Here is an 18,185-nt window from a genome sequence, read left to right on the forward strand (position 1 = left end):
AAAAAAAAAAAAAAAAAAAGAAAAGAAGAAGAGGAACTGTCGTTGATCGTTTGTCTATTCTCTCATCGCGTTCGTTCTAACGAACGCTGATCGGCGTCGTCTCATCATACATATACCGAGCGTGAATCTTTCGAAGCGGGCCGAGATAGTATGCCGGAAGTAGCGTAGATCAATACTTGGTGTGCCTCCTTCGTATATCTGCCTCGACGACCTCTTTTGTCGTTGGCAATTTTCCTTCTCGCCTTGAGGGATCGAGTCTCTCCGTCAAATCGAGAACCAGCTAGGAAATCTCGTTCGGGAATCTCGTGATGTATTCCCCGATCGTGGCCGGGAAGAAAATCTTCCGGAAAGTTAGCGCCGGTCGAACTCGCCGTTTCGAAGAAATCACCTCTCTTCTATGAGCTTTTGGAGGACTTCCAAAAAATTTCGAATCGTTGATTCGTAGAATCCCTCGATATCTTAGATGGGAATTTTCTTCTCGCTTGGAACGCGAATTTCCTGCTCGGCTACCTGGAATCTTTATTCTTTCGCTACCGCTCGAGGAGAGATTTTCCTTTCTCTTTCTACGATATCTAATTTTATGTCAATTTTTCGTGGAAATTTAAGGGAAAGTTGAAAATTGAAATTGAACATACGTTTGACGAAGGATTAAGGGATATTGTTTATTTATGTTATCGTTAAGAGATGCTACGAGACGATAGATAGCTCGTATTGTTTAACAATAAAGATTGATTTAGTATTCGGAGTACATGATGGATCGAACTCGTAGAGATTGATGATCGTGCAAAGGCTTAGAAGACTCGAATTTGATAGAGACGATAGTTGGTTCTGAAGCGTTTAATGCATGTTTTAGTACAAGAATTTCGACGTTGGAGCAAATTTCAGCTCTTGCAGGAATAACGTCAGCAGCGCAGTTTAAATTTATTTGACATGTTGAAAATGAGAGAATCGATCAAGGACAGTGGTATATACATTCCTGAACAAGATATATTTATTTCCAAACGAATCAAAAATTGTAGTCCGAATTTCAAATGCCATTTAATTCAGGAATTCGCTTACATGCAATCCGTACACCTTTTTACAATTACGTTTCCAACATCCAACTATCAATAAGTTGCAATATTTAACTTAAAAGCTATTTGTATAGTTCCTTATCTATATAAGGTATAAATATAGTTCCTTTCAGAATTCTCGATAATATCGTACACACGAATTTCTCCTAGAACCGACCTTTTCGATCTGCTCTAATTTAAAAATATCCACCATATATCACCCCTTATAACTACCATAATCTCTTTCAACGAGCAATAAAAAATTCCTTTCCCTTATTTACTTGAATGACATGATTCTCCTTGAACGATAGGCCCAAGTTGAATGGAAACAACTGTTAAGGGTGGCTGGGATGAATTAGAAGACGATATCGAGACGCGTCGCCGACAAAAGTCACGGGGTTTGTTAAATCGGTCGAGTCGATTCCATAATTCATAAGGAGCCAAGGGTTTCTTTTATTCATCGTACGGCTCTATCCATTGGCTAGACGTGACCGATGAATTACTACGTCCTCTTCCCGTTTCCATCATGGCGTGCACCGGCTTACGTCCGTTCCAGTCAACAAGTGATACCTATCGATCCTCCTCGAACCTTTCTCTGTTCTCCCTTCGCTCAGTTTCAGCCTTCTCTTCTCTGTCGTTTACTGGCCTGGCTGCCACCTCGATTCATGTTTCTTCGCTTTTTCCTCTCTGCACCGTGGCTCGTCTTCTCCACGACCACTGCCATCCCAACACAAGACGTCCTTCGATTTTTCTTCCTTGCAATTCGAACAGCAGCCCACTGGATGCCATCGTGTGTTTTTCTTCCCTTTTCATTCGGCCGTTAATCTTCTGTATGTGCGTCATCGAAGAAATGCGAGGAGCGTACGTGGCTGCAAATTTGACGGAACGATGGTAAGATATTGTTACGAATTCAGGTATCTTTCAAAGAATTTTTTCCTAGATGGACGGTGAGTAAAATTCCACGATGCCTTTTTTTAATTTACGATCCTTCTTTTTATTGCGTTATAAAATATTATCTCGTGTGAATGTTAATATACAGTGATTACAAGGAATGTTATCGTGTATCGTATGTTATTTAGTAACGGATCATAGCCCGATTATATGCACACGCGTACGTGAAAATCAAATAAATATAGCTTAAAGAAATACACGGGCCATATCGAGACTCCATCTACACCGCAAGTCTGCAGAAGGTAGATTTAAACGAAATGGTATTTCCAAGAAAAAAAGTCGAGGCGGTCAGCGTAGCAGTTGATACGATTAAGCATACGAACAAGTCCGAACAACCGTACGTCGAACGTACATTGAAAAGATATTATTTATAAAAGATATAAAAGATTGACAGAAAAGATATTACTTCTCCTCGTGTTCTTAGAGGATTCGTGGGAACTGATAATGCCAAGCAACGGACGACGATTAATTCGTCGTTAAGTCAAATTATTAACCACTTAAGACTTTTTTAAGGAAAGTAACGTCGCGTATTTTCCTCTGATCTGCGAACGGTAGCGCGTTAAGAGCACCAAGAACAGGCTCATAATTACGCTTATGTCCAAACGTCTGGAATTTACGTTGAATTCCTTCAATAAGAGAATCGTATTTCTTGCATGCTTGGTTCCATATTATCGAGGCGTATTCCAGACGAGATCGAACCGGAATAACATACAGAAATTCAATGGTTGAGATAAATTGGAAATTAACTGAAAACCGCTTCACAATTGCCGAAGTTCTCACGACACATCTAACAACGTAATGACGATGTTATGCCAAGTCTTTAATTACATCGTCTTCGACCAAAGCATTACGATCGAGATTATACGGGAACATAATACAACTGTCAGATCGCGAGAACCTCATGATATAATATTTAGCATAGTTTAGAAACATTCTGGTAGCTCTACACCAATCGATAAACTCATCTAAGACTTTACAAGGTAGCTTTATTATAACAAGGAAACGTCTTATAGATCTTCGAGTCGTCCGCGTATGAAAGAAATTCACGGTAATCAAAGATATTCACAAAGATATCCTTATTTTCTGACGAAGCTTTTTATCAGGTTCTACGTTTCACGCTTATAGTAGGAAATTTTGATAGTCGGGAGTATGGAGACACCACTAAATGATACGAAATTTAACATACATGAAACTAATTAATCAGATCCGAATGTTGCAATAAATACAATGTCAAATAGCGTGTCAATACTTTTTGTAGATGCTGTATATAATTAAATACTTTTAGCATATATTTGACGAAGAATATAGAATATAGAAGGAACTGCAGCAAAAATGTCCAAATATAGCAGAAAGCGATAAAAAGAATCATTTATTAAGAGGACGTTGATCACTGCAAATTTGTCGTGCTAGAGAGTTTGAAAATAATGGAGGAATTTGACATTTCACGCGTCGCCAGACGTGATAACCGATAATTCCAATGGATGATAAATCTCGGACGAGACAGTCATGACATTTCGGTGGAAGTTTAATGCCAAAGGCGATGAAAGTTCAACAACGGAAACGAAATCGCGAAAACGCGTAGCCTCGCGACTCGCTGCGTCAAGGTGTGGCTTCTAGGATCGATACTAACGCCGGTTACTCTCGTCTCTCCTTCTCTTTGCCAAGATTAACGCTCTCTGCTGTTCTTTCAATTGTTCAAATCGACTGTTCACTCACGTCTCTGTTAACCATTTCCGGTGAACTGGTCGTGAATGGACGAAACCGGCATTGTTATTTAATACACGTGTTTTCGGTAGCGCATTGTGTGACATTAAGGTCTTATCTTGCCATCTAATTCCTGTGTTTGTAACTTAAACTAACATAATCCAAGCTTTACGGATCTTTTTTTTGTAGATTACGCGGATCTTTTTGTGGATTTGATGGATCGCGAGATATTGAATTTATTTCGAAATTTGTAACTTATTAAGAGAAAAGTCTTTGTATCGTTCGATCGATAAATTTGAACCGATTCGAAAAATTGCGATGTTATATTAGAAATACAAAAAGCTGTTCGTCAAGATGTCATCGAAACGATAAATTCCAAACAGGAAAATATATTTAGATTCAGAAGCACTGAATTAACTTGCACCGTCTTACTGTTCATTCTTCCAATCCATTTACGTAATCATTGAATTCAAGAAGATTTAATGACCGGAACTACTTTAAGCAGATTGCCGCTTTAGAAACAGTCGAATCGAACTTTTCTGTTCCAACTATTCAACAATCTCGTTCAATCCATTTTGCTCGATATGATACGAATAAAATCACAGCTATAATATAACACAATGGCTAAAAACAATTAGAATATAATACCAATAAACATTCCAACAATTGCCTATTGTTGTAAAAAATTACAGCATATCTCGGAAAAATCTACGAACAAATTTGTTTCGTCCGAGAAGCAAAGAATGCTAGAAATTTTCGAACGCGTATACAAATAAATTCGAAATATCTTCCCGTCACAATATATCCGAGTAAAATTCCGCCGTACCCATCCGCGTTAAATCTAAAAATCTGTTGAGAATTATGGATCTTAGTCACCGAAATAAATATGTAGGGACACTCACATTACACGTAGAAATGATATTAAAATACTTTCATATTCATTTAATATGTGATTTACAAGATATTCGTGGATACCCATTGCACGTGTCTTTTTGTCTCACCATCTTTTCACCACCATGCGTACGGAACAGTTGCATTCTTCTGTTCTACGAGACACTGCGCACGCACCTACTCCCACACACACTCATCTTCGTATATGTGTAACACTACTACACGGCTAATTCAATACAACACACAAAATTACATATATCTCAATACCATCATTCGGCTTCGGAGTTGCATCTACCATCTCTGGAGCCTCGATAGCATTTATCGCTGTGAACGACAAGCGATAGTTCGTGGTGGTAGAAAAATTACCTCGATTCGAATCCTGCACATTCTACCATCTGCCTTCTTTTTCGTCGATAAAAATTCCCATAATAACGGCCCGGCTCTAGCTTCTGATCTCCGGCACCCTCTTGATCCTTATTGGATCGGTCGAGGGTATCAAAAAGCGGGAAGATAGGCTTCTCATCTTTCTCGTTCGTGCTAGCTTTGATCGGTTTGAGGATCATTTGAAAAGGATGAAGGACGAAGGATATCTGGCGTCTGAACCGCTGTCTCGTCCCTTCTGGATATCTCTTCCATTTTCATTAAATTCCGCATCTGGTTCCTCCAACCCGTGTCGAATCGTGACACTCGTCGAGTTCTGGCAAGATCTCTTCTCGACGTACAGATACAAAGATCGAATTTATAGCCGATACAACTGTGGATTTTGTAGTTTCCATATCTGTGCGGATATCGAGGGAAGAAATTTTTTTATTGCTGTTTTCCGAGATTACGAGTTTGACAAGAAAATTGTCCGAAAGGGTTTGGACGTGTAAAACGTGAAAAAGGATTTATTAAACTTGGTAATTTAGTACGCAAACTTTTTCAGCTTTTTTTGTTATTGACTATTCGGTAAGCAAACCTTGCAGAAGTTTTAATTGATCCTGAAACGCGAAGGTATATCGTGTAAAATAAAATACGTAATATAAAAGTACGATAAATTTGCTGTTGTATTTATTTAAAAGATATTTCGATCGACGCGTTCGATCGTCGATGTAAAAGAAAACAGCGCAAAAAGAAAGTAATATAAATGTGCGATGAATTTATTCGTTATCGTATTTATTTAAAAGATTAACTTAAAAGATTAAATCATTCAAGAATAAATAGAAAAACTTATCTGATCGAATTTACATGTACGTGCAATTTTAATAAAAATCTAAATTCGTATTTTCATCTACCGATTTTTCAGCTATATATTTGTTATATATAGAAGATCATCCTTCATCGAACACGTATAACGCATTCCGAAAATTTCTAAATTCCGTCGATACTCGTAGATTGTTTGCTTGTGTTATGAGCCACCATCATAAATAGTCGTGTTGCCACCCACACGGCGCCAATTTTTTGGCCGTCTACTTGGTATTTATAGGGAACTCGACGCGAAGCGCCGTCTGTGTACGATTGCATGATTCTACTTCGATCGCGTTTAGACGAGAGTCCGCTGTTTATTGAAATATTCTTTGATATTCCTAAAATCTTCCTTGGCCAAACTCTTCAATCAATCGTTAAAATAGTCCAGATATGCTTATTACTGTTACTAAAGGCGGATTGCAAGGTAATTTTATTATATTTTATGATATATACAGCGTACATGATGTTTACATTACTCAACATCTTTTGAAATAGATAGACTGTTTCTGAAAATTGGCTAGTTCAATTCGTACGTTTAATGTAAATACGAGTTTTATATTATTGCAGAAACTTGCATAAATTCTTTTCAAAAAGAAAAAAAAAAGCTTTCAACGTTTTACCCAACATTCGAAAGTAGAAGAATTTTTCAATTTCCAAAGAACTGTCATTATGTGCATGAAGAGCTATATTTCACCAAAAGCTCTGCAAGAAAAGACTACTCTTTGTAAACAAAGTTCCACGTTCTATTCGATAATAAAATGCTTCAATTCATTTTAACAGGAGAAAATGTAAAAAGTAATCTCGTGTATTTCGTTGAAAAGTTTCGTTTCAAAGAAAACTCATTTTACCTGATAACAAAATTTCTCGATGTTTAAAGAAGAGAAGAGAATAAAGAAAATATTCCTCGAGGTTTCATCACGATATCCTGAAGCTGTTTTCTGTGTAAGATAACGTTCTACGGTGGTAGACGTAGGATTTTCGCGTGGACTCGCTTTCAGTTGACATTAATTAAGGCCGATTCGACGGGCACCATTGGTTTGTATCGCGAGAAACGTCTCTTCGTTGACCCTAATGAACGTCGTGATCGAGCAAACTGTCGCGGATGCAAATGATACTCGAACCGTGTGCACGTGTATCGATCTTCAGTTCAGTTTGCATGTCACGACCGAATATTCTCGCGCTTAAATAATTCCTCGTTACTCCATCCTGTCTAAAACGTTTCCACGTTTCCCATCCAAGGCCTTTATATTCCCTACGCTCGTCTAAAACTCTTAATTGCAACGTTTCATACGTTTCAGCTTGTCCGTTCATTTTCCAGGAACGCCGAATAGTATTTTCAAAGCGGAAAAATATGGCGAAATTAACGAACAAATATACGAAGGAACATCCTGGTTGATAGTATTTTCAAGGCAGAAAAATATGCTGAAATTAATGAAAAAATACACGAAGGAGCATTCCGGTCGACTAGAAAGCAATGGAAATAGAAAGAGGAGGGAAATGGAAAGAAACAAAGAGAAACGGTCGAATGAAAGGCTAATTGGACTTCTGAAATGTAATTAATATGTTGACTTTGTGAATTTAGGATCTGACACGGCATTTATTGCTACAGGAAAGAGGAAGATGCAAATTGGACAAATTTTTACAGCGATCTATGTAAAACACAATTATCTTTGTAAAATTTTAGTACATCGTAATAGTATGAAACTTCTTTTTATCGGAAGTTTATCGATTTAAATATTGTGTTGTTGGAGTTTCTACATTTTTGCTATCGAGACACAACGTGTCTAATTAGTATTAATATTTTCAATCGAGTTTTGTATTTTATTGCGTTGGTTTAGATTTTACAAAATTTTCCCAAAATAGCAATAGTATAGCAATAGCAATAGTAGAAATAGCAATAATATATAACAGTTCCATAGGACTCATTACAAAAACTACCTTGATATCATGTGAGATTTCCACTACAAAATGACTAATATATACTGATCATGCTTTTATAATACTATACTCGTACCTTAATGTACCTCTACGATACTAAAGGGTGAAATAAATCCGTGTTTCTTCAGTTGCGTTCGTAAATATATGAATTTGCATAGACATCCGCTGTCTAATTGCAACTAATAAAAATCCTGCAAGCGTTAAACGAACAAAATCTAACGAAAATTTGAGCATACGTAATGGCGGTCGTTTCCATGGAACGCGTTGCAAGGGTGAAGGTGCAATTTGTCCAGCGACCATGAAAATCGTTTGTACGATATCGCGACAATTTTCCTTCCGCGTCTTCGATCGTCTCGCGACTGCAATCGTCTCCGGTTTTAGGCGGTGAATTTCGACCCACGAGAAGAGATCGAGCGCCTTCTTCTACTTTTACCATCCTCTCTTTATCTTTGTCAGAATTTGATGCTTGTTTCGCGAACAGTTGAGTAAGAAGAAAATATCGCAGAATAGAGGAAAACCGAGATTATCGTTTCTCTGTATTAAAGTCTCTTCTTTTGCGCCCCGAAACTGTGTTTCTGGCTTTTAATGGCGAAATGAGGATGGAGTGGATAATGTTTTTCTATCTTTTCTTTTTCCGCCGAGCGTATGACTGTTGCTTCTCGTTTGGAAAGCTTTGCAGGGAAACGTTTCGGGAATATCGTTGGAAATATCGAAATAGCAACTGATGGTAGGTTATTTAAAATCATTAAAATCTAAATATTGTTACAATCACCTGTTGATTGTTCATTTATTAATTTTGGCTAGAATAAATAATGAACAAAGAATTTGTTGCCAGAAGAAATTGTGCCAGAAGATTTCCTTTTTAAATCACTGGAATATCAAACATTATGGTCTCTAATACCGTAGTAAAAAGAAAATACATCGGTGTATATATATAGTTGAAACTAGCTTTCTACGATATTTAAATTTACTGCTACTTTTAACAAGAAAGCACGATATTAACTTGTTATAATTTTATTTCTGTTACAGTGAGATTACACGACAGCATACAGGAGGAAAACCACCATTACCTCGTCTTTGACCTGTAAGTAAACACCGCTTATACACCTACAACAACGATATAATGCTTCTAAAATTCAATTTTCTTTAATCAATTTAATTTTAAAGATTTCTATTAGGAATTTTAATTCGTAAAGAAGGGCATTTTTTTTAGAGAATATTTTTTATTCGCGTTGAAGAGAAATATTTTATATTCTGAGAATGATTTGTATCTTAGAACTTTCGAAAGTTTGATCAACGATTTGGTTTGTATGAAAGCTCAACCTAACTTGCAACAACACTATCGATGATTAAATGTTTCATCAGAGAATCCGTAACATAATTAGAATTCAAAATTCATTCAGAACATTAAACTTACCCTAACGTCTGCAGCATTCACCCTTGCTTCCTTTATTCTCGCGACTTTGTTCGGTAATTGTTAATTTGTTCCAGTCACCGACTAATTATTCGAACGATCTGCCCTCGTGAATTTAAATCAACCTCGATTTGCATATTAATGAGCTCGCATGGTCGCGAGGTATCGATGTTCCGCGGTGAAAACTACTACGGCAGGTTATTTAATTGCCAGCTTGATCGATATTCTTTGCGAGTCTTTGGAATTTTTATGCTTCTAGTGAATATCGATATTTTCCAAATTTCCCATTTTTTCATATTTCATCTCGAAATTTATTTCTGTGAATTTTGTACGATACCTGATTAATCATCAAATTGCTTCGCACCTCGATTCTTCAATTTCCTAATATCTGATCCACCGATCCTCGATTGCTCTTCGAAATCGACCTTCTTAATTTCGCCACTTTCCAAAATTTCCTCCCCGATCTTTGGAAACGAAGATTCGAAGAGACATGGGATATGTCATTTTCAGAGTAACCGGCGGCGAACTGTTCGAGGATATCGTGGCGCGAGAATTCTACAGCGAAGCGGACGCATCTCATTGTATCCAACAAATCCTGGAAAGCGTTCACCACTGCCATCACAATGGAGTTGTGCACAGGGACCTGAAAGTACGTAGAGAAACGAATGTTACGGACGAACTAGCGCCATGCTTGAGAGGGTCCAGTACATTGGCAATGCAAAGGTTTAGTCTGTTTAACCAAACATTTTCAGATAAAGATTTAGGGCTCGATAGTCGATGGGACATGAGCGGTTTGTTGGTTAAAAAAACAAGAAAAAAAAAGAATATAACGTAAACGGGAATAAGCGGTTAGGAAAAGGTAAAATAGGAATACGTAGAAAATGGAACAGCAATTTTAATCAGTTTCATAGACAATTTTTCTAAATATCATAATAAACTTTCGGAATGAGTGATACAGCAAATTTGAGTAAATTCCAGGTTTAGGTTTCTGAATTTTTACGTTCGGTTATTGTTTCAACGACCGACACGAATCAAGTCCGCAGAGCGTAATAATATAGTTTATCCTTTTCCTACTTAATTTCGCAACTTTCTTCAGAGCAATTCTTTGGAAGTTACTGGCACAAGAATATTTGAATAGATCCAAAACTTGACGCGTGTACCAATTTTACGTTTAATCGTCGTTTAAAACATCGTTCCACAGAAAGTGATATTTTGGACATGCAACATTTTTCCACATCTGGAAAACTGCCGAATTTCGCGTTAGATCATCGTTTAAATCGTCGCGTTGCGCGTTAGATTTAGAACGCATTCGTCGTCATGGGCGAATTTCGTGCGGAAAATTTTTGAATCGTAAAGGAGGGGAAAAAAAGGAAATTAATTCGACTAGAGACGAGAAGAAGGACACGAAAAAAACAGGGTGGATAAGGGAAGAAAATACGTAAAAAGAAACGCGAGAACACGACCGTACGAAAAGTGGCGTTTCGTGGAAACCGAAAGAGTGGGAGAGAAATAAAAAAAGAAAGGAAAAGATGAGAGTGAAAAGCAGCGCAGTGTAGAAGGTAGAGCCGCAATGTGTGTCAAGCATGCACGTATATATCTCCTGTTGATGGATCAACCTACAGCATGGCCGCGTAAAAATGCAGGACAACGGCAACGGTTTGTGCGAAGAGTGAGCAGGAATGTCGACGAGTCTGCTTCCTGTTGCAGCCCGAAAATTTACTCCTCGCAAGTAAGGCGAAGGGCGCGGCTGTGAAATTAGCGGACTTCGGATTGGCGATCGAGGTGCAGGGTGAAGCACAGGCATGGTTCGGTAAGTTTATATTGTTTCTTTTTCCTTTCTGTATTTTTATATTATATTTTCTTCGGCAAACATTCGTTTTTCTCGAAACTCTGAAAACGACTCGAAAAGGAAGTTACAAATTTAATACATTATGAATTTCAATAATTTCAGCACTAAACATTTTTTACCATATTGATAACATTCTATAGTATATACTGTATTTATTCACTGTTCTTATCGAATATAAATCCATTTTGTAAAATTATTTTATGTCTTCTTATATTTCTTATTTTATAAACTTTCGTTTGTCCGCCAAATGTAAGAAAATTATTCAAGAGAAAAGTGAAAGACGTATTGAAAATTGTTGCCGAAAGCATTTTTATAGGCCATAAAATCGTCAGAATTATCAATTAGAAATCGTCAATAGGAAAAATAAACGGCTATCTTTTCATTCATACCGCGAACACGACTGGTATCGTAGAAACACTATCTGTAATTATAGAGCAAAGAAAGAAAGTAAAGAAAAATGATGGAGAAGCTCGTTGATAGTTTGACGAATTAACATTTGCACGTGTGCGATGATAAATAGATGAGTTGGAAAAGTAAATTTTCGTCTTCCCTTCCAATGATCTCTCATCATATCTTTCGCTCGAAATTCTACGTTTCTTTTCTTCTATTCGTTTTTCTCCACCGTTTCTACGCTCTCGCGATTTAAATCCGGCCGTCGACATTTCCATTCATTTCCCCCTATTTTCCGGGGATTCTTCATCCTCCTTTCGGCTCTTTCTCGTGTCGACGCGCGTCGTACATCGTATAGAAGCAGCCCAGTGCATTTATGTACGGGCGTGTCACGTCAGAACTGGCTGGTTCGACCGGCTGTTCCCGTTTGTTTTTACTCGGGGAGAAACTCCGTTGAAGTTCGCCCGGTGCTATTGGAAAAGTTTCCGCGTTTTCGCAGGCAAAATAGATTTCTCCCTCTTCAGAGATTTTCCGTATTGTGTTTGCGGTCAAAGAACCACTCCGCTCCGGATCCAAACCGGAAACCTGGCTCTCGCCCTCTGAAATTCCTTCATATTGTTCCTCGAGATTGAATGTTGTTTTTTCTTCCTCTCTCGCTAACAATCCAGCCAGATTGAGGCCTGTCCGCTCTGCTTGAAATTGTTTTCCATGCGCGCACCCTTTTGCAAATTTTTGAAAGGGGTTGAAGTACACGAATATGTTCGTGCATGTGTTTTTCAGGCGTGAAAAAATATATCCCAGTAGGTTGTTCTATTTTTGCGGTTGTGTTATTGTTAGACATGTTATTGGAGATTCGAATATACCTATACTATAGGAGAAACGTAATTTAGATATATGAGGATGGTTATTTTTACTAATAATTGGACAAGGGGATTGTTGTCAAAGGGTAGATAAATATTATTGTGGTGAAACGATTCTTTTAAAGATAATTTTTCCTCGATAATACAATTCTTCCTATTCATAATCTTTTGGTATGCTATCAAAGGATATAAAACATAAAATTGACAAACAACGTTTTTTTCAGAGCTTCTTGGAATTATAGTCTGAGAATGTAAAAAATTACATTTCGTGTCTTAATCTTGTTTTTATGAGCATAATTCTTCTTGCGCATAAATTTAACTAACAAAGTTCGATTAAACAAGACAGTTCTTTGAACTGGCTTGTCCAAATATTCTTCTCTTCTTCGTTTTTCAATCAGATCCATTTCCCGTCTAAATATTTTCGCTTCTCTTCTTGATTCTTTAATTTCGCGCCGTACTTTCATCTCAAACACGTTCTCCAAATTAAATGGGTTTATAACGACTCATCTTAACGCGTATTCCATTCGTCGGAGATCCGTTTCAAATATCAACAACAAAACATCGTGCAACAACCTAAAGCTCTTGGACTTCTCGTCCATATATTCAACAGGTAGAGCGTTAAAATAACGTTCACATTGAAAGAAATGACAACGCAACAAGCACATTCGGCTTCATAAAAATAGTATCAACAGCGAACGATATCATTTTGATGGCTGGAGTCTATGGAACAGCGTTCACCACTTTCCATCGTCGACTGTCTATCGAACGACCGGCTTCAAACACGCTGACGTTCGTTTCCGTCCTCGAAAAGCCGATACCACGGAATTCCTTCGACACTGTGACTTTGGTCGAGGCCGTGGTTTCCGTATCTTCGTCATCAAACGCGCGAAATTCGAAACTTCAGTCGTCGAGAGTTCCAAGACGTCATAATGGTCGAGCAGTAGATACTCGAGCCAAACGTAGATAGTGGCGAGATTAGCTTCGATCTTCTCCACTCTGTGCAAGAAATTGCCACCTATTTACCTCGATTCTGAATCAAGCTTTCTGACGATATCTGACATTTTAAAGAGCTCGTAAGCTCTTTTCTGTTATTTCGTGAAACTTTTTATTTTTTTTTTTTTATGAAGTTTCACGAAAGTTACCTCAAAGAAAAGTCAATTCCATAGATACAAATTTCGGGAATTTTAAGCTTACGAAATTCGTCAATGTTATCTGGTTCGAAAAAGAACACCTTTTACGGTAAAATAATTTTCCAAAGATAAAGTGTTCGTAAGAGATCGTCACCGACTTGCCCTCTTGCGAGTGAATTCTTTTAAATTTTTGTATTCGCTTTTACATATATTTCCAGTACTGAAAATAAAGATTTCCTTCTTAGTTCTAGAAAATTTCTAGTAATTCTACGTACTAATTCTACGAAACTCACGGCATAAGTAAAGACTTTAAGAACTTCGAATTCATAAAATCTTCGATCTTGTTCCTTTCCAGATATTACAAAGAAACTTCTTTCAGTATAAAATAATAGTTCGAGAGAAAACATTAAAAGCTTCATCCAACATCTTCGTAAAACGAAATACGAATGTTTACGATTAATTCTTGTTAAAAATGTGAAAATTCGCCTCATAAGAATAACCTTTTAAACATAGAAAATTTCTGTGCAAAAATGTATGCATATGTTTATTCATTTCAGCTTGATTGCCTAGAAATTGGCTTTACATAAATTACATACATAAATCGTAACTAAAACATAAAAACACGAAACATGAACTTACAAATAACTGCGATGAAATAAAAATATCTCAACTCTTTGGTTATTGCTCTTCTATCTTGAAATATTTTATACAAATATTCTCTCTATTATATTACATTCGTCCATTCCGCTATTCGTTGCTTGTTGAAGATTTGTGAATTAATTATTTAAATATAGAAATTGAATGAAAACGCAGAAACATGTTAATTGCCGCATCCGATATTTTATTGCAAAATATAGATAATATTTCTCTCGAGAATGACTAGAAATAATTTTTGCCAAGGTTTCGCCGGGACGCCGGGTTACCTCAGCCCGGAAGTACTCAAGAAAGAACCATACGGCAAGCCAGTCGACATCTGGGCGTGCGGTGTCATTCTTTACATCCTCCTGGTCGGTTATCCACCATTCTGGGACGAGGATCAGCATCGATTGTACGCGCAGATCAAGGCCGGATCATACGACGTAAGAACAATTTATTTATGCTATTTTCATCTCGGTTTCCTGGCCAATCTTCCTGCAGTTCGATCGATCAATTTATTTATTCAAGCTAAGCCTTCATGAAAATCCTTCGCCCTGTCGAGGGATTTGGACAAATTTTCGGCTAAAAATCGATCGATCGTGTACAAAAACGCTTGATTGCTTTCTACATTTTTTATTCGATCGTAAATTGTTTTCTGGATTAGAAGGATTGCGCTTCGCGCCCTAAATTGTATTCTTTTCGTTTAAATTTGATTGAATTAGTTCAATTCGCTGCAATTATAAATTCAATCGACTGCCATTTATTTTTTGGATTAGTCGTTCAAGTTAAACTAGAAATAATACAAAAAAATAATTGTAGTTTATTTTCGTTCAATGAAAAACTTTTCTGTTTATTCCTCGATCTCGCAGTGATCCTCATTTTTTAATATTTTGATCTCGGTTTCGTTCTTACTGAAAACGAAACTTTTAATACTCAAACGTTCACGATAAATTTGGAACAACACAGCACATATATCACTACGCTTCTTTATTTTATCTGAATTCGAGAAGTTTCCTAACGATAAGAAAATATAAAATGACCCAAAGAACGCAAGAGGTTTAGGTCTAATGAAATGTCAAAGAAAGGGAAAATATGACCTAAATACCGTACAACAGGGATCGTCATAAAACTTGTCATCTTTATCGGTATTTAACGAATTATTCTGCTCATTTGTTTCCGGCAGTATCCAAGCCCAGAATGGGACACCGTCACGCCGGAAGCCAAGAACCTAATCAATCAGATGCTGACGGTGAACCCGAGCAAAAGGATCACCGCCAGCGAGGCACTGAAGCACCCGTGGATCTGCGTAAGTAAAATCAGCCTCGTGAAACGTGCATCCATCACTGCGGAGCATCTCGAACAGCCAACGTCAATTTTCTTCTTTTTCCTTTTGTGTTACAGCAACGTGAACGTGTCGCGTCCGTCGTCCACAGACAAGAGACTGTGGATTGCTTGAAGAAATTCAACGCAAGGCGCAAATTAAAAGTAAGTCTTCTATTATCCTTATTCTTCTTCAATTTTAATTAATACTCGCGCGCTCATCCATGGGATTTCCTCGGGATTTTTTACAAATTGGAAAAAGGCGAGAAGGTAAAGGAATAAAAAAGATAAAGGAGGAAAGGAAAAGAACGAGGGAGAGAAACGAGTCAAACGCTCGTAGTCATTCCGATAATATTTAAACTCTTCTTTATTTCATTTCACTGTTACTGCAAATAAAGATAAATAGGCGTTTTCTGCTATTCTTATCGCTAGAATGCGGAATTTCATGCACATTTGCGATACGTAAAGTTGCTACGATGCAGAGAGCGCAGTGTAAAATATGCGAAGACACTTAAAAAATTTAAAGTAGAGTACCAGACATAATCGCCAGTGCGATAAAACATACCTCTGCTTATGTTCCATTTCTGTAAAGATAAAAGAATATTAACGTACATACGATTCCTTATTGAAACTATGCACCATACTAAACGTATTATTTGTTAGAAATAACATGCGTCTTAAATTTCAATTAGTCGCGAAATATTCGTAGGCTGTTAGTCGTTGTGTATCGTTTGGATAATTATGAGCAGTAGATTTATCGTATTAGATTAGACATAAACTTATATCGTACACGCATATGATTTATATGCTAAAATTTTCTATGAATGTAAGACATATCCCTACATGTCAGTCATACTGATATTATTCCCCTAGAAGATCTAAAATATCTGACAAAGAATAAAGGAATAGGAAAACTTTTAACGACGCTCGAATAATATATATGTTTATACAGTGGTATGAGTGTTAAATATAACGAATTAGGATACGAGTAATATTATAGCCTAAAGTCCATGGGAGAACCAATAATTAGAGGCTGACGTACGGGGTCGCGAGTTTCTCGATTAACAACGGAAATTCGCTGGCGACGTGTTGTACCGGAACTCCAGTTAACTAGTTACACGCAAGTTTCGATTCGAGACATCGAGTGTTAAGGTGCGCCAGCCCGTTAAATGATCTATAGTCGCACGGCTTCTGTCAGGATAAACCGGTGTTTAGCGTCCAACCATTGGCCCCCCTTTCTACCCATGAAACTCCATGGCGAACTGGTCAGAGGAAACTCGAAATTGAGTTCGCTTTGTCTTGCTGCTGCGTGGCTATTTTGTCGGGTCAATCGGCTCCTCTTTTTGGCCGTGAAACAATTGATCAATCTGTGTTACGTCCTTGTTTCAGGTGTGCATAATGTTATATTAGTGTATTAAGCGGAAAAGTTTTACGTTAAACTTTTTCACATTCGCTGTACAGATAATTTTCTAGCAATTTTGGTCAACTTTTCATCGATCTTTATTCGAGAATGTATTATAAGAATTTTACCACTTTCTATTTTGAATAGACTATTTCACCTCTGAAGAGAAATTCTATTTAGAAATTGTTCTTAATTGAATCAACTACAGGATTGCCGGTATTCAATCACGTCGTGTTACATTTACACAACTTTTTCAATCATCCCTTAAGCAGTAGGTCATCCCACACATAGAACGAATTTTTTCCCGATATATCAGGTGAATGTAACAATATCAGCCGAATGAAAGTTTGTTGCTTAAGTGCAATAATGAAATTCTAAATAACCACAAAAATTCGAAGAAAAGAAATTAATTAAAATCGTTCGAACGATCCCATAGTAGCGAAATAACAAAATTCCAGGCCAACTTGGGAAATTACTTATAACTAAACTGCGGACTTTCCTACGAAATTGTTGCAATCAATAGAATTTGATTAGTAGTAATAGAACTTAAACGCAGATTAAAATAAGAGTTTACTCTGCTTTAAATATTTCACGTTCTGTGCACTTTTGTATCTTCAAATTTCGTACGAACACATAGAAATCCGCGGTATACTTATCACTTAAACTAATACGACACCTTCTAAATTTTGAATAAGTATAAATGGCCATAGAATTTCAAAGAAATAAAGAAACCAAAATCATTTTACAAATGCTGTGTCACATTACCAACCATGGGGAAGAATCATATTCCCCCTGCCATCGTCTCCTAATCCCCTTTTCGTCCCCGAAACACCTTCACAGATACTAAACGCGGGAATTGGAGGTGGCAAAGGCCTTACGTAGGCCTTCTTTGATTGGGAATTCGTGGATTTCCGACTCCCCTACCTAGTCAGTCTCTTCGACGACTTTTACGATTCCAACTGTTGCGAACAGTGTGGCACGAATTGCCGTTGGTATCGCGTGTACTGTCAAGTGATCCGTTTCTATGGACACGACTGGCGAAACTGTAGTGACAATCACGTCGAATAGCAATGATATAGTTATTCGAGTGGACAGTATGTGTATCGTTCGATGTGTGCCGAATATTAATCGAGCCTGGTGAAATTTGTTCGCTTTTCTATATATGTATAGCTTTGATTCTTGCGCCCGTGAAAATGCATTTGGAAATGTGAAGAGGAGAATATTGCTTTCTGATCAAAGCGTGACACACAAATACGTATATATAAGTATACAGATATATAGATGGATTACCTTTTGATTTTGCTTGACGAGATTTTTGTGGTTTAACGTGTTCCATTTTTAGAATGAATTTTAGAATGTAGCATAATAAGCATAATGCGTGTACCAAGAACAAGATGATAGTAATAATTGGAGTAGCGAAG

At 37.3% G+C, this 18,185-nt stretch overlaps 1 protein-coding gene across 36 annotated transcripts in view; it reads left to right on the forward strand.

Moving 5' to 3' along the window:
* LOC100745387 (calcium/calmodulin-dependent protein kinase type II alpha chain) overlaps positions 1-18,185 on the forward strand; it is a 146,834-nt gene that overhangs the window by 73,158 nt on the left and 55,491 nt on the right. For all 36 annotated transcript variants that reach the window (XM_012389824.2, XM_024370098.2, XM_024370099.2 and 33 more), the window contains exons 4-9: positions 8,793-8,847; positions 9,688-9,826; positions 10,885-10,987; positions 14,307-14,485; positions 15,226-15,348; positions 15,444-15,527. In XM_012389824.2, coding sequence (XP_012245247.1) covers positions 8,793-8,847; positions 9,688-9,826; positions 10,885-10,987; positions 14,307-14,485; positions 15,226-15,348; positions 15,444-15,527 — 683 coding nt within the window. The remainder of the gene's footprint in view (positions 1-8,792; positions 8,848-9,687; positions 9,827-10,884; positions 10,988-14,306; positions 14,486-15,225; positions 15,349-15,443; positions 15,528-18,185) is intronic.

This window comes from Bombus impatiens, unplaced genomic scaffold (genome assembly GCF_000188095.3).
Source record: "Bombus impatiens unplaced genomic scaffold, BIMP_2.2 scf_0665, whole genome shotgun sequence".
Taxonomy (NCBI): domain Eukaryota; kingdom Metazoa; phylum Arthropoda; class Insecta; order Hymenoptera; family Apidae; genus Bombus; species Bombus impatiens.